This window comes from Vipera berus, assembly GCF_964194415.1.
Source record: "Vipera berus genome assembly, chromosome: 2".
Lineage (NCBI taxonomy): Eukaryota > Metazoa > Chordata > Lepidosauria > Squamata > Viperidae > Vipera > Vipera berus.
The window spans coordinates 49,139,498-49,161,876 of record NC_138203.1 but is presented as its reverse complement, the minus strand read 5'-3'; the positions used below and the strand labels follow the sequence as shown (position 1 = coordinate 49,161,876).

The following is a 22,379-nucleotide window of genomic DNA, read 5'->3' as shown; positions in this document are numbered from 1 at the left end:
GGCCTTTCTCTGTTCTACTCTGCTGGAATGCCTCCTGCTCCTAGCGTCCGTGAATAGATCCAGCTGTGAATCATCTATGTCCAATACCTCGTGCTCACACGGCTGAGTCTGATGAGGAACATGACGGGAGGGGCCAGGCTGAGAGTCCTGCAGTGCATCAGAGCCTCCCTCTGACACCAAAGGCTCTCCAAACCCCTCCTCCTCCTCCTCTTCAGAATCATCAGACTCAGCTGCCGTTATCACAGGCTGATGCTGAATCACAACACTAGCCCTCTTTCCAGCAAATACCACTATTTGTAGGGTAGAAAAATGTCTAGTCTTCAGAATGACTGCATTTGTCAGCTTTCTAATTTTCCTAGACCAAAAGAACTAGTGAATGCAATTGTTCTTACGATAGTTTGGAAGCGTTTAAACAATTATAAGAATGACCCTGCCTGCAGAAAAAGGTAAAGGTAAGTAGACCCAGATATGGTGAAGTGGGGAGAGGCCCTAGGCCTCCCAGTGTGATAGGGCAGGTAGACAATCCTCTACCCAGCACTCCACTTAATGACCCATGTGATCATTTAATGACTGCAACTAGGTGAACCAAGATCGTGGTCAGACTACAACGTGACCGTTTGTTATTTTGCTTAATGACCATTTTGCTCAATGACTGAGATTTTGGTCCCAGTTGTGGTTGTAAGTCAAGGACTAGCTATAGTATAATGCAGTGAATGTCTCAGTTTATGATTCTTTGACTGCTGGGTGATAGTGGAGTCAGAGAAGCTGCTGGATGAGAAGCTCAAGACATAATAGCAGAGTCCCATTTGCAAGATAACAGCTCCTTTGTTATTACAGAGAATGAGGGTTCAGGGGAAGGGTATAGTAAGGAGAATGGTTTTGACAGAAATATTGTAGGTTCTGTTACCAAAGTGACCAGGGAAAATATAATAAACCTACAGTACATGGAAAACAGCAAAAGAAGTTTAGACAGATACCTCCTTAATTCACAGGAGCATATGGAGGGGACGGAGATACAGCACAATCAGACTTGGAAGACTTTATTATAGCCACTTTCTATAAAATAGGTTTTGTCTTCCTTTGGAGTCAACCTGGTGTGGTTGACAAAAGAGAATGTCAGTCTGAGGAAGAGGGAAGTTCTCTCTTAGAAGGAACTCCTTGGAAGCTGAACAAGTTTCCTCTTGCACTGACAGCTCTCTTCCTGTGGGAGGTGGACTTCTGGTGGGAGGTGATTTGATCATTAGCAATGTGGATAAATAGGATGTCTGGATAGGTATGCTGTCTGGTGAATTGCCTGCCTGTTACAAAGATTGCTGAAGTCATCTGCTATCCAAAAACATCCTTAAACATGGCCAGGAGATCCTAAAAACTGAACTCAGGTTGCTCCTCAGGGAACTGAAGGCAGGACCTTGAAAATAGCTTTCTCTGAAACAGTATCACTTCCACACACAGGACCACATAGACAGCAGGAAGGCTTCCTGTTTATTAAGCATTGGAGGGTGTTTTGGAAAAAGGTGGATCTATACTGTAGACATGAACCAAAACAGAAACAAACTACTGACATTTACAATGATGTTACAGTAGTAGGGAAAAACCTGACGAGTTGAGCAACATTAGAACTGGAAACAATAAATACTTAGGAAAGGAGTTGAAAAGTATGTCTCTTCTAAAGGCGATGTGATGGACATAGGAAAGGATAATGTAGTCACATGTGATACTCAACACGGCCAAAGGAATATGGCCCAAACCCAGATTATTTAGAAAGAGAAGCTGAACAAATTCTTTGCCTTCACAAGAGAAAAATCAGGACAGTTTTCTGAACCTGAGTTTCTATTTCCAGGAAAAGAATCAGATGAATTGAGCCATAGTGGTGATAACAGAAGTCCTGGGCCTTATTGACAAATTGAACATTAACAAATGACCAGGCCTTAATGGCATCCACCCAAGGATTATTAAGGAGTTTAAAGCTGAAATTGTAGACCACCTAAGTAAAATATGCAACCTGTCTTTATACTTGGGCTCTGAGGTGAAGGGCTGGAAGGTTAGCTTATGTAACTCTTTATTTTTAAGAAGGCCTCACAGGGAGATAAAGGGAATTATAGGCCTGTCAGCTTAACACATGTTCTAAGGAAGTTAGTGGAAACTGCTATTAAAGATAAAATTACCAAACTTTGGAGACACAGGCCTTGTTCAAGAATACTCAACATAGATTTGCTAAGGGAAAGTATTACCTAATTAATTGAACAGAGGTTTTTGAGGGTATTAACAAGGATGTGGAAGGATAAACCAATAGGCACTGTCTGCTTAGATTTTTTAAAAAGCCTTAGATAATGTCCCTTTTCAAAGAGTTCTCATTAAGCTTAACAGCCTTGGAATAAAAGGACAAATCCCTTTATGCACTAATCAAATCAAATCTTTTTTTACAAGCAAAGACTAGCATAAGGAGGGTGGGATACAGTTAAAAAGCATAAAAATACATCAGTGTAATATTTCATATAAAAAGCTAAAAAATATAAAGCAAAAATCTAAAAGGAATCTAAAAAGAGGAGGAGCAGTACACAGGCATAAGCACAGCAAACTAAATCTATTTCACTACAAATAGAGCTATGGTCATTAAAACTGGTTTATGGCATCAATACATTTTATATTTTTAACTGTTTATATCTAATGTTATTTAATAAGGAATGTTTCTAGTAATATGACTTGTATGGGATATGAAGATAGTTTGGATATGAAGATAGTTTGTATGGGATATGAAGATATCACTAGGCCCATCACTATATGAAATGAGACTGGTTTACAAAATGGCAAATGTAACTGAGGGAATAATTCACAAGAGAATCACAACCACACCAAGATTTCAACTTCCATAAAATACATTTTTACAATATAGTATACTTTTGTACCTCAGTAATTAACAAGAGGTTCTATAACATATATACTACTGTCTACCTCTTCCTCTCTGGTAATATAATACTTTATGTGGTTTTTGCCATTTGGATTACTGTCATAAATGCCAAAAGAGCAAACAACATAGTATTTTTTAAGCATTTAAACACTTTAGAAAATGAACAAAAAAGGAGAAACCTGCACTCTTGTTTTGGGTAAAACAAAGGAAATTGCTTCACATGCATTCTAGAATATCACAATATTCCAGGCAACTCAGTCAGCAAATATTTGGAGTTATAAAGATGAAAAAGTAACTTTGCAATCAATGCCCACATTTATTACCTTTGCAACATCTCTCTTTTCATCACATATTTGCCTTACAGTCAGTTATAGTTGTATAGTTGTTCTGTGCCTGACCCATTTTTTTCTTTATCTTCCCCTCATAGAGTAAAGAGATTGCCTAAACAAGCAATCTCTTCCTGAGCTGCTTTTCTCCGCAATGCAGCAATCCCTTAAAAAGTGCTAACTGCAAGTAAACAACTGAGTTCTGTGAACTTAATTAGCCTGCTTACAGCTGCCTGTAACTGACAAGACTTTAATCAAACAGTAACATGGTGTCACTAAAGTCAATGACTTCTTTTAATGATTTAAATTTTTCTTTGCTCTTAAAGGGTATAAATCTTAATAAAAATAGATAGGGCAAATTTGGAGATTCACTTATGGTAGCACAGATAATAAGCATGTATATAATATGAACCTTTTTAGGGAAAATTTCATTGCCTACCTAGGTTAGATTGTTATACTTCCTACCAGAGAAGTAAAGACTGACTCAAAAAGACCAAAATGCTAAAGTCTAAAAAAAAGTTGAAAAATACCAATCTTATTTTTAATGTTATTATCTTGCTTACAATATTTGGTCATTGTGCAATGTCATATTTAGAATAATAATACAGATTATTTAATTTTATCTAATGTTATATTACATTCAGATACAAAAATACTGAAATTTGATAAAAGCAGATTTATCAAAAAATCCTCAGGTTGATTAAAGCTTTTTAGTCTTTTGGATCATTTTTCTCAAGAAATGAATGAACACATATAATTTTTTCAGTCATTTGTGTAAACAGATTCTCTTTATCTAGTTTTAGGATTATGTGGAAAACACATCACATTTTAGATCATGTTTATGCAGGAATATTATTTAAAAGGTTTCAGAAACTTAAAGATACTACAGAGCTAGTAAAAGGTTTTCTCTTGCAAAATAGAAAATGAGAATTTCAGCCTTCTTTTGCTTACAGATTGATGTTTCACTTTCCCAAGCAGCAGATCTATTTAATCCTTGTTTTCTTTTCTTTTGCTCCATTTTTAATATTTTTTGTAGGCTTCAGCTCTTTCTGTGTTTGAGCCTTCTGGTACCATACATAAAGATTCAGGTTGCTGTGTCATACTCAAGGCTTGGATTTATGTGCATCCTTCTTTCTCCTATATATTATTTTAAAATTTCAGCTCATTATGCAGCCATAGCAGTTTCCAATCTTTTCAGAGTTAAGTAGATGTATTATCCAATACTAATTCTCAAAATTTTCCACCAGTATTGAATTCTTTTCTTCTGAATTTCTATCCAAGTAATCCTAACCAATATAACTCCAAGCTAAAACCGAATGCACCATAATCTTTTGTTTCCTTTTCTTCCTGAGATAAAAAGTTATCAGCAAGACAGCTCTAGAATTTAATTAAACATCCAATTCTTAACAGTATTCACAGCATCTATTAATATTATGTCATCTTTTTCAGAATATATTTATATAACTTCCAATGATTTAATGGTCTAATAATAATATAAAGGGACGCAGTGGCTCAGTGGGTTAGGACGCTGAGCTTGTTGATCAGAAGATCGGCAGTTTGGCGGGTCGAATCCCGAGTGCCGTGTAGCAGAGTGAGCGCCTGTTACTCGTCCCAGCTTCTGCCAACCTAGCAGTTCTAAAGCACGTAAAAATGCAAGTAGAAAAATAGGGACCACTACGGTGGGAAGGTAACAGCGTTCCATGCGCCTTTGGCGTTCCATGCGCCTTTGGCGTCTAGTCATGACCACGGAGACATCCTCGGACAAGCTCTTTGGCTTTGAAACGGAGAGTTGGAAATGACTAGCACGCATGTGCGGGGGAACCTTTACCTTTTTAATAATAATGTAATAATAATGGTCTGTAATAATAATACAGTACCACTTATTTAATTTTCTTTCTGTATTTTATAAAAATATTTTCAAAATTTCTTTCATTCTCCATTCATGGATTTTCATATAGATACTTCATATACAATGTTATTCTTTTCCATTTCAGTTTTGCCTGTTTCTTTTGAATCGTGCAACCTTTGTGCTATGTTAGAATCATAAATTTCATTGTATTTTCAGCCAGCATTGGCTACAGTACATAATTAGGAAAATTAAAAAAACAACCATCTCCTAGTCACAAATATCTTAGTTTCTGACTTGAGTTGAAAAAAATTAAGATTGATAGTTGAGATCCACATCCACATTTTCATATTTTCAAAAAGAATAATATTAAGACATCTTTATCTATTTTTGTGATTTTTTTTCTAAGACTCAGTAAAGTTTCAATGAGATCTGACTTTTTATTCAAGCGTTAGGTCCCAGATGTTACAGCAGTCCAACAGTTAACATCTGTTTGTAATGTGCATTTGTTATATGATAGCTTGGTTTCTAATTTAACTACATAAAAAGAGATATATTTATTACATTCATTTTCCTCATTCATTTTCCTCTGTTCAGTTGTGTCTGATTCTCTGAGACTGCCTGATCAAGTGCCTGCAATTTTGTTGGCAAGGTTTTTCAGAAGAGGTTTACCATTTCCTTACTCCTGGCTGAGAGAAAGTGATTGTCCCAAGGATGACCATCTGGCTTTGTGCTTAAGGCAGGACTAAAACTCATGGTGTCCTGGTTTTTAGCCTGATGCCTTAATTGTTATACCAATCTGGCTCCCATTACTATCATAGATTAGCTTAGAACCAAAATGAAAACATTAAGAGTAAGGCAGCAAGAAATAATCGCAAAAGTACCCAATAATTATAAAATTGGTCTATTTAATTAGTACGAAACTTAACCATGTTAAGAGAAATAAATAAAATCATATTGATTTTATAGTAACTACAAATAAATTGCACCTAGGCATCCTGGAAATCTAGATAGGGCAGTATTAGCTGCAACTGGAAATCTTTGTGATGGCAGCAGTATATAAAAAAAGTACATGGGTTAGGTTAGGGTTTCATGAACTGTATTTTCCATAGGGGCAGAGTCTTTGTTTACACTGGTCTCTTTTGAGATCATATTTTGGCTGTTTTTAACTATATTATTGTTTTATTACAGGGATTTTTGCTTGTTTTTTGCTGTTGTGAACCGTTAGTTATCCAGAATTATGTATCTAAGAATGGCAGCCATAGAAATAAAATGTATTTCTTTTTTCATTCTCCACTAGAATAATTTCTTTATCTGTTTATTTTTTTAAAAAAACACATAATAAACATTTTGGGTTATTGCCGTGCTGTATGCTGTGATGTATCTTAAGATAAAAATATATACACATCACATATAATTTAGTTCATAAAGCATTACATTTTAGCTGTGCTGTTGAACTGCCCTGCCTATTATTTTTAAAGTGATGTCTGTTGAAAATAGATTGCAGGTATTTGACTGTTAGCACTCAGCATAAATAAAGAATAGTGTACTTTCTATACTATTTGCTTATATGTAGTTTAAATTTTGTATTTGCTATATTTTGTATAGCTTTTCTCATTTTTATATAAAGGGAGCAGGCCTCTCTAGAGGATGGAGAGATTCCTTGGTTGCAGTATCATGAAGAAATCGAAAGTAGCAGTGATGAAGAAAATGATCAAGCTAGCCATTTTGTACATCCTGGCTTTTTTATGTTGGATGGGAACAACAATCTAGAAGATGATTCCAGTATGAGTGAAGACCTAGATGTTGAATGGAGGTTGGTAGACTGTTCTACTTATCTTCAGTACTTTAACCTAGGTAAATGGTGATCAAGAACATACTGGCTCATATTTTATTTGAAACAGAATTGCATAATGAAACCCTTGTTCCATGTTAATGTCATATCAGAAATATATGACAATGGTGAGCATCAGAACCAAACTGGGCTTAATAGTACTTAACACTTGCTCCCTGATTGTCATCCTTTACACTGATTAAATGCTTAATAGTTTGAAAAAGCACAAATTTGATTTTTTCCCCACCATGTATAAATTAATAATGTAAGGTCATATTTATTCAGAAACAAACTTTTAAGCATCACTGTACATGTTTTCATCCCTACTTGGAGATTTAAAAAACATTATATTTTCCTATAGGCTGCTAGATGAATTTGGGGATGGTCTTGGTGTTGCTCAAGCAGTTTCGTATGTGGATCCCCAATTCCTTACTTATATGGCCTTGGAAGAACGATTGGCACAGGCTATGGAGGTAAGTTTTAAGATGCAATAAAGTGAGAAAAAACATGGGTTGTGTTTGTTTATCATTAACTTCCGCTGTGGATTTAGATTTTTTAATGCATGTAATGTAATATAATAATGCAATATAACTTTTTATGTAATCACAGTTACCATAGAAAAATTAAAATTCAGTTACTATTTACCAGTCACTATGCTGCATATTGGTAATATCTGCACCAAGGGTACCATTCAATGTTGTGATAATGTTGGCATAACTTTTTAGCCTTCATGCATAGCCTGCTAGATGGCACATACAGCATTCCCCTGTTGAAAATAATCAATTTAGGAAGGCACGTATTAACACATGTATCTACAGGCTCCAGGAATTTAAAAAATGGATCAGATATAACTTAAGAGAAAACTCCATGGCCAATTGGCAAGACAGGTCATTCTGGTTGCAATAGGTGAATGCTATAGGTCAGGGACCGTTTCTGGGGGGAGAGGTTTTTCCGTGGACCAGAGGGTATGTGGTTTTGTGTGCTGCCTGCATCCTGCGGATGGGGCTTTGCTTGTTTTTCCAGACTGTTGGCTGGCATGCCGTGGCCCGGTACTGGTCCACGGACGGGGGTTGGGGACCTCTGCTAGTAGGTAGTCTTTGATTTACAACCAGTCGCTTAACAACCATTTGAAGTGATGAGATACTTGGAAAACTTACTCATGAGCCATCTTTGAAGTTACAGCTGCCACACCACCCCCAAGTGATCATATATTGGGCACCTGGCAACCTGTTCGCACTTAGGACTGGTTGCCAAGCTTCCTGCAATTATGTGATTGCTATTTGCAGTCTTCTCTGTCCGCTTCTCCAGAAAGTTAACCAGGAAGCCAGCAGGGAAAGTTGGAAGCTGCTCTTGCTGCCTGTAGAAAAGATTTTTCTTCTCCCCTGTGCATAGGATTGAGAACTCCCATCACTGGGCTGGAGAAAGGAAGCTTGCATCCTGAAGATCTGAATTTCTTTCCAGTGTTCCTACCATTTATAAACATGGTGTTCACTAGCTTTCCAGCCAGAAAGCTTACAAAGACAATGTTTGCGAACAGTAGAAAGGCTCTCTTTTCTTGCCTTTAGAAACATTGCGAGACTTGGTGCTCTTCTCGTGATTGTTCTGATGACTAGAAAGACCCCGGTCTACTGTTCAGCTGGACCCTCTTATCTTTCTTGCTGGAAAACTAGCAACTGTGTTGTTTCAGACAGTTCGAAAGGCTGGAAAGGTTTTCGTACCCTTCAGAAAGTTTGCGTTCTCTAGCTTTCTGGCTGGAAAGTGGGGAAGGGGAGCACGGCTTCAAAGTCATGGTACTGGCCTACAAACTAATAGCCTAGGTTTCTGTTAGGCATGAAACCTGGCTGAGTGACTTTGGGCCAATCTCTCTCTCATCCCAACCTACCTCACAGGATTATTGTTGTAGAGAGATAGGAGGCATTTATAAAAATATAATGATCATGATGCACCTGGCTGTTCCATGAGTCAAGTAAGAGCCTTGGTGGAGCAGTGGGCTAATGCCTCCTTAAGTAACACCAGCTGCCTGCAATTAGTGCAGGTTCGCATCCCACCAGGCTCAAGGTTGACTCAGCCTTCCATACTTCCTAGGTAGGTAAAATGAGGACCCAGATTGTTGGGGGCTATAAGCTGACTTTGTAATAATGCCGCTTGGGGGGGCCCCGAAAGCCCTTATAAGCAGGCATATACATAGAATGAAGGCTATTGCTAAGCACATTGATTTGTGCTTAGATTGTAAGCCGCCCTGAGTCTTCGGAGAAGGGTGGGATATAAATGGGAATTTTTTAAAAAAAGTAGAGAGGTGTTTCAAAAGTTGAAGAAAAAAAATATATTCCCATATCATCTGATGTGGACTGAAGGTCTTAACTTTGTGAATTCGTAAATGTGCTCCAAATTTTTGCAATGTGCGTGCACCCGTACTGGATGGTTTGCATCCTCCAAAAAGTGTCTCCCTTGCTAAAAGCTAGTTTTGCAGCCAGTAACTTTTTATTTAAAAATATAACAGTTCCATTCAGTTGGAAGAAGACCTCAGGAGTAAAATGAACAAGGCAAGTAATCCAAATACTCCTACTGGGGAAAATTAAATACATATTTTCCAACTCAGCCAAAAAGTTGTGTTCATAGAATTCCTCCGAGACATTCCTAATGTGAGTCTCACTCAATGATGGTCTTCTGAAAGGGAATCAGGATGTTATTCAGGTGCACTACCACTTAGTTATGTAAAATATTGAACAGTGTGTTCTTCATGAACCAGCTGGACAGTGAACCAATTCATACTATTTATTCAAATTTGCTGTGCTTAGTATCAAAGATTATTACATTCAGAATCCAGATTAATTTTGATCAAATTGTAAATGCCTCATAAGTCCAATTAGGTTAGTGAAGACAGTCTTTCGGATCTGAAATAAGAGGCAGTGGGTGTGGTTTTGTAATGGCTACAGAGTTAGGAAGCCTATAATGTTATTTACTTGTTTGTTAATTTGATTTTAATGTTGCCCAACTCCAATTGACTATTGAGAGCTGACAGGATAATATAATATATAATAATATTATAATATATAATAATATAAAAAACAAAATACAACAAAATAGACAAGAATAAATTGCAGAATTATTACAAAACAGCACTCCAGTCAACACATCAAAAAATAAAACATCAGAAGCATAATTGCGTACTGATGTCAGGAATTATTTTTCTTTGGTGCAAAAAATGGGGGTGCAGAGGCTGGAGATGTAGAAGGACAAGTGAAAACTTCCTTTAAATTGTAGTCTGGAAACTCATTTAAAATAGCAAACTTTTGAATATATATGGGATGTTGCCTTTTGCCTGCGAGATGGGCTGGGGGCTTCTAGTTGATGGTACGAGTTAAGTGAAGAGGCAAATTAACTGCTCCCTTTTCCCCCAAAGCATCAGCAAAATCAGTATACTTTTTATGCAGGGAAAGAGATTCAGGAGGAAGAAGGGGATGCTTACAAATGGCGGCACTGATATTTTTGACATGGAAACTAGTTCTTCCCTTCCCTTCCCTTGACGTTTGAATTAGGAATTATGTGCCCAGTACTATTGGAATGTATAAGGAAGCTATGAATATAGTGACAAGAATGCTCTATGATCATTTATTTTTAGTTGCAGAGTGGTTGTACTTTGTATAATAGAACTAACTCATAGTGATTGCCTATCAATTGTTTCAATTAGCATGAGGTTTGCTAATAACTGGGTGGATAATTTAAGATGATGCACTGTAGTCTCGTCTATAAAATTAGCAGTTGTGCCAGAATCTAAATGGGAGCTATATTTCTCTGCCTAAGGGGGAGTAAAAAGTTACAAGGATATTAAAATCCACTAGCCTGTTATTAGCTATTTAGGTTCATCTTGAATGACCAAGAATCCTCCTGCAGAACTCTGGAGGAGAGCCTACAAAGTGTCTTAAAGACACAAGTGCTGGAGTAATTTGGCCATTTACTTGTGAGGTAACTTGCAGTTCCACTGATATGAAACTTTTCAGGAGAAGATTTAACTTCAGCAGGGCAAGACAGTAAAAGCATAAATCAGGTTCTCTGGTTTCCTGCTGCAATCAGAGAAACCCTATGTGCATGGGTTACTTCCAATAGAAGAGAATATACGTAATTCAGGGTTGAGTTTTGCGGTCTATAGTGCTCTTTGAGTTTGGTAGCTTGCTGACCAGACATTTACACATGACATATTACATAGGTAATATCATCTGTACTAATGAGAACAGGGTTTGCTCCTTCTTTATATAAAGCAGCTTGTCCTGCCAGTGTTGTGGTTGTATGGTTTTCTCCTTGGTAGTTCTTTGATTAAGTTATTGTTTTCTGCTTAATTGGTTGTCTGGTGTTAATCCTTGCTTATCTGAATGTAGGTTCCTGGAGAGGATGTGTTCTGGTGTTTTTGTTTCCTACTTAGTTTTTTTAACCATCTCTTTTCAATGTGGCTTATGTCTATTTTTTTACTGATGGTGTTCTGTACCAGCCTGCTACCGGCCCTGCAGAAAAAGCAGGGACAACCCCTTTTACAAGAAGGCAAGAGGCTGGAATTACGCCTGCCAAATTTATTGTTACAAAAACAAATAGAACAAGACACAAACCAAGAAACAGGAGCTTTTCAAGCGGTTGCCTTCAGCAAACCAGCCCTCCCACGCATTCCCCCTTATATACAGTTCAGGGCGTGGTTTCTCTCTGCCTCCTTCCGAGGAGCCCCATTGCCTTCCTCTGTTTACTCCTGATTGACTGCCTCCTGCGTCGGGCGTCCTTGAACAGGGCCAGCTGTGGGTCATCTTCATCCACGCTGTCAGGCTCACACAGCTGGGTCTGCGTCGTGACCAGGTGAGAGGGGCCTGGCTGAGGGCTCTCATCAAGCTGTCCAACCCCCTCAGCAAGCTCTTCAACACCCCCCTCCTCCTCCTCCTCTGAGTCGTCCGACCCAACTGCCGAACCCACAGGCTGACCCTGAATCACAACAGATGGCTGATTTTGTCTGAATGCCAAGCTTCCAGGAATTTCCTAGTTTTTTGGATTTAGTTTGGTCTGGGATGCTCAGTTTTCCAGTTGAAACTATGATTGAGTCTGTCTGTATGTTGTAGGATATGTTAAGGAGTTTTATTGTATCTGCTGACTGCTAGTTGGTGTTCATGGTTGCACTCTGCTAGTCTTCTACTATCTGTCCTACATAGGGGCTGTTATACTCTTTACACTGTATGCTGTGGATAACTTATGTTTTTCTTCTAGAGTCTAGACTATTAGATTTTCTCATTAAGATGCATTGAAGGACTTTAGTTGGTTTGTGTGCTATGGTGATACCATGTGGTTGTAATAGTCTGCTGATTGTTTTTGAGATATTTGTGATGTATGGCAGTGTTACATTTTTCATAGCTTATATTGGTTGTGCTATAGTGGGCTGAGTAGTAAGGGACTTTGTGATAAAAGTTGTGTGGTATCCATTTTGTTGGAAAGTGTTGTGTAGGTGGTCCGTTTCCTTTTTCTGGTGTTCCGGATTGCTGCAGTGCATTAGAAAGTAGGTAGTGAAGCAGAGGTATTTTGATCTTAGTGAATTTGGCTAGATTGGCTGTGTTGTGTAGTACCAATGCCAGGGATCCATTCTCTAGTTCTGGATCTATGGAAGTAAAAAATACTGTGACATCAAATGAAAAAATATTTCATCTTTTTCTATTTTTAAGTTTTTGATTTTTATGGAAGCATTGTAATGGGGAATTGGTAGAATATTGACTCCCCTCTCTGAGATGTTCAAGCTTTTTTGTAAGTTCTTTCGCTATGTCATATGTTTCTTTCTTGTATGACTAGGTTTCTTTCTCCCTAAAGAAAATTTAGGGAGATTATTTCATATGTTGTATGTTGGGGTCCCTGGTAATGCTATAATTGAATCAAAAGATATGTGAGACTTGTGTATTTTGAGACATCCATACAAGCATGGTAGGATGGGTCCACTGCTTTTCATCTGCCAATGTTTTTCTTTCGTGATTTAATCTTTCTTAGTTAAGTTGCTAAGTTAGATCTTGATCTGTTTGCCTGGTTTCTACATTGGATTGTTATTTGCTGAGATGTAAGTATCTGTCCTCCAGTAATTCTTTGTGTAAAGCCTGAATCAGTATTTAGCATCAGTGTTTGCCACATATTATTTTCATAACAATTCAACCATTTCTTATTTATTTAATGTTATATTTCAATATTATTTGGGGAGATTAACTAAAAGGCAATAAAGTTAATAAATATTATTGAAATAATAGACAATCATGACCCCTTTCAGAGATATTTCCTTATTTAAATAGAGAAACAGAACAACCATGGTTAGGCAGAAGATTATGGGAATATGAGCGACTTCCAACTTTCTGTTGGCTTTCCCATTGAGTTTCCTTGTGGGAAGCTGGTAATGAATATCAGAAAATTTCCTTCCTTCCTTCCTTCCTTCCTTCCTTCCTTCCTTCCTTCCTTCCTTCCTTCCTTCCTTCCTTCCTTCCTTCCTCCCTCCCTCCCTCCCTCCCTCCCTCCCTCCCTCCCTTCCTCTTTTCTTTTTTCCTCCATCCCTCCTTTCCTCCATTTTTTATTCATCTTTTATTCCCTTCCCTTCCTCTTCCTTCCCTCTTCTTCCTTTCAAGCAGATATGTGGCTGCTGACGTGTAGGAGATGGAGTAAGGAAATATCCAAGTGGCCAGCTGGTGTAGGTGCAGAAGGACTGGTGGAGGGTGCACCATTTTTCCATTGAGTTTCTCTCTGCAAATTTCCCACAAGTAAAGAGTTTAATAGTGGGAAAGTGGCAAGGTGCATTGGCAATCATATCAGCTCCTTCTGGGCTCCCCACTGACTGGTGAAAAGCTGTCAGGAAACGTTGAAAATGAGGTTCATGTAATTGTGGCTGACCATGACAGTATGAAGGCCATCTGAACAGCAGCAGATTTAATTCCCTTGGGAGTATTAGTTCCTGGCAATTCTGTACATTAGCCTATTTGAGATACTTTTGTTGGCAAAGCTTTGCCTTATGACAGGGGTGTCCAAACTTTTTTCAAAGAGGGCCAGATTGGATGAAGTGAACATGCTGGAGGGCCGAACATTTTTCCGAACATTCTTTGAACAATTACAATTAAATGCAAATGAATTATTTTATGCCAAGTTAATTGCAAATGGCATACTTTTCATTTTATAACATTAAGATCAACTGACAGCTGAGTTTTCACAATGTATTTTATGTGCAAAACAAGAGGCTTGACAGAACAGTGGAGCCTAAGGGGAGATATACAGGCGCCCTGCCCCCTCTCATTCACTCACCTTTGCTTGGAAAAGTTTCTCTCTTGGTCTCATTCACTCATGTTTTGTTTGCAAAAGCTTCTCTCTCGCTCTCTCATTCCCTCACTCTTGCTCCAAAAAGCCTCTTTCATGCTCTCATTCACTCACCAACTCAAAAGGCCAGCCGCGGCGCCTCCATTGACTTCCATGGGGACGCTTGGCAATTAAAACCACTCCCGCTACTGCTGCTAACTTTTTCACTTGCTGCTTGGTTCCAATTTAACCTGCAGAAACAAATCCCCGAGCCGGCCCCCATGGCAGCAGCGAGCCCCAAGGAGCGGGGCGGCCCAGTGTGCTCGCCGAGACGCTGGAGCGAGATTGCCCCCAACAATCTGAACACGAGATCGGCATTTCTCAGCCCCCGCTGATCTCACGCTCCTTACAATCTCCCTCTCTTTGTTTCAGTTTGCTTTCTACATTTGGGATGAAGACTCGAGGTTCGGCATTTCTCCGCACCCGCTGATCAGCGCATGCGGAGAAATGCCCATTCCCTCTGCTGAGCCATCCCAGTTACTTCCCTGGAGCACCTCCATATCTTGCAAGGGCGCACAGGGAATCCGCGTTTCTCTGCGCTCGCTGATCAGCGAGTGGGGAAAAACGCCCATTCCCTCTGCTGAGCCATCCCAGTTGCTTGCGTTGCAGAAGGCAAGTATTTGGGATGAAGACTCGAGATTCAGCGTTTCTCAGCCCGTGCTGATCTCGCCCTCCTTACAGTCTCCCTCTCTTTGTTTCAGCTTGCTTTCTGCATTTGGGACAAAGACTGGAGACTCGAGAGAGGGAGATTGTAAGGAGCGCGAGATCAGCACTTTCTGCATTTGGGACAAAGACTCGAGATTCGGTGTTTCTCAGCCCGCGCTGATCTCGCGCTCCTTACAGTCTCCCTCTCTCGAGTCTTCATCCCAAATGCAGAAAGCAAGCTGAAACAAAGAGAGGGAGACTGTAAGGAGGGCGAGATCAGCGCGGGCGGAGAAACGCCGAATCTCGAGTCTTCGTTCCAAATGATTGCCTTCCGCAATGCAAGCAACTGGGATGGCTCAGCAGAGGGAATGGGCATTTCTCCGCACGCAGGAGAGGTTTGTTAGGGAGCCGGTGGTCCGGCGTTGTTTACCTCCTTCCTGTGTGTGTGTGTCAGACCTGTGGAGAACAGCTGGTAGAGGTGGCCGTCCGGAGTTCCCCCCCTCCTGTGTGTGTGTGTCGGGCCCACAGAGAGATGCAAACACCAGACTGCCACCACCTCTACCAGCCGTTCCCCACAGGTCCGAGACCACACACACACACACACACACACAAAACGAGAGGGGGAAAAATGCCGGACTGCTGCCTCCCTACCAGCCGTTCCCCGCGGGTCCAACACATACAAATGAGAGGGGGGAAATGCCAGACTACCGCCTCCCTACCAGCCGTTCCCCGCAGGTCCGACACACACATACACAAACGAGAGGGGGGGAAATGCCGGACTGCCGCCTCCCTACCAGCTGTTCCCCACGGGTCCAACACACACAGACACAGAGAGAGAGAGAGAGAGAAGGGGGAAAAGAAGGAGGGGATCTGGCAGTACCCAAGACTTCATATGCTGCTCAGAAACACCCTCTCACGGCCCTCCCTCCTGTGGCAGACAGTCTTCTGCTTGCCGCCCTCAATCAGAAGGGAGGGCCATGGGAGGGCCGCATTTACACAGAGCAGGGAGGGCTGTTAGAGGGCCGTATTAAACCACCCCCCGGGCTGCAAATGGCCCGCGGGCCGGACTTTGGACATGCCTGCCTTATGATGTAGCATTTTGTTCAGTTGAAGATTACAAAGTATTAAACAAACATAAGAGTTCTAGTAGTACTTAGATAATGTGGTTTCTGAAGATTATTTTTAAAATAATATTGATCATAAGTAATTTAAATTATAGATCAAAGTTTGTCATTGAATACTTAGCAAATAAAAAGTTATTTTATAATATTGTCTTAGGTTTTTGTTTTGTTTTACCAATTCAGTGGACAAATAGAAGTGAGCAATTCTGAAAACTTTAAATGCCCACATATTTAGGCTAAAAAAAATCTTCACTAATTTTAACAATTGCAAACATGATGATACCTTATTTTTTTCTTTGTAAAATACAACATTGCATATAGTATTCTATCACCAGATCTTGAATGGCATAGGAATATTTAACTGAAATTTAACGTAAATATTTTTCCCAGGCTACCTGTATTTTTCATGATAAATATTTTTATTTTAAGTCAACTTATGCTGACATTTGAATGCTTTCCCAAATGCAATTTTAGAATCTGCATATACATATAAATAGAAAGATGTCACATTTGTATCTTCTGAAAATGATTGTATGCGTGCTTAAATATGTAGATTCTAAATATGAACATTTTTCTAAACCATCAGAAAAATGGTCAGAATATAAATAAAAGCGTGAGTTATTGAGAGCATTGGCATATTTGCTTTGTATTTAAAGACAGTTTAAAATGAATTTTAAAGGTCTTTAATAGTCTACTGCATATGCCTTCAGTGTTCATATTAAGAGCTTCCAAGTATTTAAAATGTCAAAGAAGCAGATGCCATTTCTGATCAGTTTTATTGTCAAGATGCTTCCTCATTACCTTTGCAAACATGTTAATAGCAAAGTTGTTAATAGCAGCAGCAATCTGCTGACGATGTTGACACTTGTCATGTTCTGGCGCTGGACTTGCAGTTGTTTTAAAATCCTACTAATTCTTCTCTGGACTTTTTAAAATACTACTGATTTAAAAACAGTGGCATCTTTTTCGCTCCTAAGTAAAAATGTAACGATTCAATTCAATTCAATTTATTCAATTTATATACCGCCCTTCTCCCGTAGGACTCAGGGCGGTTCACAAGGTATTTTAAAAAACAGATACAACAATTACAAAACTTAAAATCAATTAAAAAGAATTATATAAACCTTGCAATAAAACCCCAGTTAAAAACAGTTAAAATCCCAATTAATATGCTCAGACCAGGCCAGAGAGCTCAAAGAGCCAGGTCTTCAGGTCCCGGCGGAATGAACGAAGGTCAGAGGCAGTCCTAAGCTCTACAGGCAGCTGATTCCAAAGGGCAGGTGCACCCACTGAGAAGGCCCTCCCCCTGGGTATTGTCTGCCGGCAATCTTTTACCGGTGGTACCCTGAGAAGACCCTCCCTGTGGGAGCGCACAGGACAAAGGGAGCTTGATGCCGGCAGCAGGTGTTCCCTCAGATATCCAGGACCCAAGCCATTTAGGGCTTTATAGGTCATCACCAGAACCTTGAATCTCACCCGGAGGGCAACCGGAAGCCAATGCAGTTCGCGGAGCAGAGGTGTTACATGGGAGTATCGGGAAACCCCCATCACAACCCGCGCGGCTGCATTCTGCACCAGCTGAAGCCTCTGGGTGGTCCCCAAGGGCAGCCCCATGTAGAGAGCGTTGCAGTAGTCCAATCGGGAGGTCACGAGCGCATGAGTGACTGTGCGCAGGGCATCTCGGTCCAGGTAGGGCCGCAACTGGCGCACCAGGTGAACTTGGGCAAAGCCCCCCCTGGTCACAGCTCCTATATGGTCTTCAAAACTGAGCCGTGAGTCCAGGAGGATGCCCAAGTTGCGAGCCCTATCGACGGGGAGTAACACCTCACCCCCCATCATTAAAGGTGGAATAGACTGGTTAGTCCGAGATGCCGGTATGCACAGCCACTCAGTCTTGGCAGGATTGAGACGAAGCCTGTTTCTCCCCATCCAGACCTGGACCACCTCCAGGCAACGGGACATCACGGCGAGGGCATCACTGGGTTGGTTCGGGGTGGAAAGAAAAAGTTGGGTATCATCAGCGTACTGATGATACCCCACCCCGAAACCACGAATGATCTCGCCCAGCGGCTTCATATAGATGTTGAACAGGAGGGGAGAGAGAACCGACTCCACAAACGAGAGGCCTCGGGGCAGACCTCTGCCCTCCCATCAACACCGATTGCGAACGGCCCAGGAGATAGGAGGAGAACCACTGCAAAACAGTGCCTCCCACTCCCAACCCCCTGAGACGCCGCAATAGGATACCATGGTCGATGGTATCAAAAGCCGCTGAGAGATCTAATAGGACTAGGACAGAGGAGCAACCCCTGTCCCGAGCCCGCCAGAGATCATTCACCAGTGCGACCAATGCCGTCTCTGTGCTGTACCCGGACCTGAAACCCGATTGGTACGGGTCCAGATAATCAGTTTCCTCCAGGAACAGAGGAAGCTGATGCGCCACCACACTCTCCACAACCTTCACCAAAAAGCGAAGGTTGGAGACAGGACGATAGTTGTTTAAAATCGCTGGGTCCAGGGCAGGCTTCTTGAGAAGGGGCCTCACCACCGCCTCCTTCAAAGCGGCGGGGAAGACACCCTCACTCAAAGAGGCAGATATTACTGCCTGGAACCAACTCCGTGTCTCCTCCCGAGCCGCATAAACCAGCCAGGAGGGAAACGGGTCCAATAAACAGGTGGTGGAACTCAGCCTCCCCATAATCCTGTCCACATCATCAGGGGAAACAGGATCGAACTCAGTCCAGATAACATGCTCAAGACCGTCCGATTCCTCCACATCAGACTCTGCCCAGTTAGACTCCAAACTGGCCCGGATCTTAGCGATTTTGTCCATCAGATGATGACTAAACTCCTCAGCCCGACCCTGTAAGGGTTCCTCCCTCACCTCCCAATTAAGGAGAGAACGAGTCACCCTAAACAGGGCGGCCGGGCGATTATCTGCGGACGTGATGAGGGCAGTGAAGTAATTAGCCTTCGCCGTCCTCATCGCCACAAGATAAGACCTTATAAAGGTTCTTAACTGCAATTGGTCAGATTCAAAATGGCTGGACCTCCAACTGCTCTCTAGACCCCATCTCCGACGCTTCATCTCCTGGAGCTCCACAGAAAACCATGGAGCCCAACGGGATCTGCGCCGGGTCAGAGGTCGCAAGGGTACAACACAGTTGAGTGCCTCAGTGGCCGCCTTTTCCCAGGCATCAACCAAGGCATCAACTGGGCTGTGAGTGAGGGCGATGGGTATAGACCCAAGCACCATCTGGAACCGTTCAGGAAACACAATATTATAAATCCATAAGTAAATACATATAAATGATTTTGCTATTGCAGTTTCATAAATGTAATTCCTTTTTTTAGCACAGTTGAATAAAATTAAATATTTTATTTTAAATGTATGTGCCAGTGCTTAATATTCCCAGCTAGGCAGTAAAAAATATTTAAAAACCATCTTAGCATGATCCCAGCACAGTACTTCAGTTGTTTTAAAGTAGGTCATCTTGCTGGTAAATGGATTATCTATTTCAGTTGAATTTAAAACAAGCCATTCTGTTTAATCTGTTGCCAAAGACTCCTTCTATTTCTCACATTAAAATGGATTTCTATTTCTTACCATAGTACAGATCTTTTATATAGAAAAACCATTGTTAATTTCTAATAGTAATAATTCCTTTTAGGAGATTTTGAGCTTCCTGAGCTTTGTGAAAATACTGTACAACTTTCAAGCCAAGCAATGCATAAGTCTGTACATTAGCAAAATGTGCATTCTTTGAAAATATTGAGTATGCTTGATATATGTAGAAAAACTTATATTTCAGTAGAAGAACATAACACCAATGTAACCTGGAAGTTTAGTCATGGCAACTAAACTTCTTTTCTTTTTTGGTTTGAAACATTTTGCTGCTTAGTACAGACATGTCAAACCTGCGACATCACATGATGTTGCGAGATGTATCAGGACTGTTTTGCCATTGCCGGCAATGGGGTGGGCATGGCTTCTGGATAACGCATCCAGCCCGCGGGCCAGCAATTTGACACCCCTGGTGTAGTAGCTTCTTAGTTGCCATGACTCAAGTTCCAGACAACTGTACTTTGAATCTTCATTAACATATTGCCAAACACCAGTGTAATGTAAAACTGCTAGTCAAATATTATTTTCTCATTTAAAACATATAATGACCTCTTTTTTTAACAAATTTTATTGATTTTCTAATATTGCATTCACATATTTGAAAAGCAGCATGGTGGCTGGGTAGTCGTAATTCAATTACATTCAGATATCATTAGTACAGATTTCAGATTGCTACCATAAACATTTCCTCTCTTTTTCCCTTCATATGTACTGTCTATTTGTGAATTTAAAGACAAGTTTTATCCTATCAATCACATAAAAAATAACTTTCTTACATATATCCATAGTTTTTAGTTTACATATATTCTAGTTGTTTTACACAATCAATGACCTAATAAATTTTTTAATTTTAATTTCTACTAACATTTAGATTTAGCGTTTGATATTTATCATTCCCAAGATTTTTAATATACTCCCAATTCATCTATCACCATTCCTCACAAAATCTAATATTCAAAATAGACATCCCCTTTACTTAACTTCTCACCCTCTATGTCAACAAATTAAGGATACAGTATGATATCCTTCCTTTTTGCTAATTTTCAGTTTTGTTTTTTTTAAGTAGTAATCAAAATTACTTTTTTATTTCAATATTTAATACTTCTTCCTCTTTGTATCTGCTATCTCTTGCTTAAACTGATAATTTTCATTTTTAACATTCCATATAGATCTATTTATTGCTTTCAACTTTTTAGCTTATCTACATAATTCACCTTTACGTGACCTTTATGCACAAATCAATATTCAAGTTAGCTATTAGTAGTTATACTGCTAAATTTTAATGCCCAAAATTTTTTCTTTATCTCAGTTCATAACAGTATCTTGTGTTCAACATGCACATCTTATCTATTTAAGTACATTCTGTTTTAGATTTCAATAAGATGGTCAAAACTCCATTCTTCTTGAGTCTTATTCTGGCTTTTTTCCTTTGCCAAATCATCTTCCATGTCCTTGTTTTTGGGTCATCGAACCAATCTCCTTGTAATATCATGTATATTAATTGATACTGGCAAAACTATCCGGTCACCATTTTTTTGAGAGGACTTGTAGGTCTAGTGGGTCATCTCTTTATTCTTCCATATCGACGTGGTTGTTCTGAATTGTTTGTCTTCTCATCCAATTGTTCTTTTTCTAGATCTTCTAGTTCCTTCTGTGTTGTATAAGAAACCTTTTCCTTTTTACAAGTTGTCGATATCTTCTGGATTTTCAAATATCAATATTTGTTGAATTGTAGATTCTTCTGTCATAGTATTTGAATGTTTCATTTTTTCTATTGTATTTTGTATAGATGATTCTTTAGTTGTGGTCAAAGTTTGGGCTTTCAGATCTGGGTTGTCTTGTTCCTTCACGTAGCCTCTAAGTATTTCATTGGTAGTGGTAAGAGTTTGAATTAGTGTTTTCAACATAGCAAGAGTTTGTTGATCTTCATCCATAAAGAAATTTTGTTCCTGGCCTTCTTCCATATTGGTATTTCAAACTAAAGGCTTTACACTTAGAAAATGCAAGAGAGAGATTTTTTTTTTTCTAGTTAGGGAACACAGAGCCTTTCACAGCTGTTGTTTCAGAGCTCTCAAGGTTATGTATCTTATATATTTCCCTGGGCAGTCACCCAGTCCCAAAGCTATCTTAATCTTTTCAGGGGGGGTTTTCCATGAGAAGAAACCCAGATTTCCAACAGAAGTAAATAATGAAAACTAAGAAGTAAAAAATCCTTCAGTCCACATGCTTTAAGAAATAAAGTTCCAATTGGGATTCAGTTACTTTTTCAGTGTTTAAAATGCCCCTGGGTATTTAGTCACCGCTCTTTCTGGAGGGAGGCCTGAACTCCCCCTTCCCTCACCGCAGGGGGGAGAATGCTTAGCAGCTTAAGGAGGTACAGAAAGTAATTAGGGTGTAAAAGAGGTAGATCTTACCCATTCTCTTCCGCGCTGCTTTAAGAGTTGCCTGATGGAAAATGTGACTTCGGCTGTTCACAGCCTAGGGGCAAGCCATAATGGCCGGTCCTTTAGTCTGCCATTTTGGAGGGATCACCAGATCTAACAGGAGAGTTGCGGCTCTCCTGCGATCCAGCAAGCACCCCTCCTTGCTGGTTGCCTCTTTGGGCGATTTTCAGCCCTTTTCAGGGCCCCCAGTGATGTGAAACTGGATGGGGAGAGAGAGCAAGTCTCCCAACCGTCCATAGCGGCTGCGTGGCAAACCGGAAGCCTGACTTCTCAAGATAACTGCTTA

At 40.1% G+C, this 22,379-nt stretch overlaps 1 protein-coding gene across 10 annotated transcripts in view; it reads left to right on the top strand.

Annotated features, from left to right (window-relative positions):
- The window catches only part of PJA2 (praja ring finger ubiquitin ligase 2), a 62,109-nt gene that overhangs the window by 22,054 nt on the left and 17,676 nt on the right, over positions 1 to 22,379 (top strand). For all 10 annotated transcript variants that reach the window (XR_014025302.1, XR_014025303.1, XR_014025304.1 and 7 more), the window contains 2 exons: positions 6,711 to 6,896; positions 7,276 to 7,387. Coding sequence is in view for 6 of the 10 variants with exons in the window: in XM_081319353.1 (XP_081175479.1) it covers positions 6,711 to 6,896; positions 7,276 to 7,387 (298 nt within the window). In the remaining 4 variants the exon portion in view is untranslated. The remainder of the gene's footprint in view (positions 1 to 6,710; positions 6,897 to 7,275; positions 7,388 to 22,379) is intronic.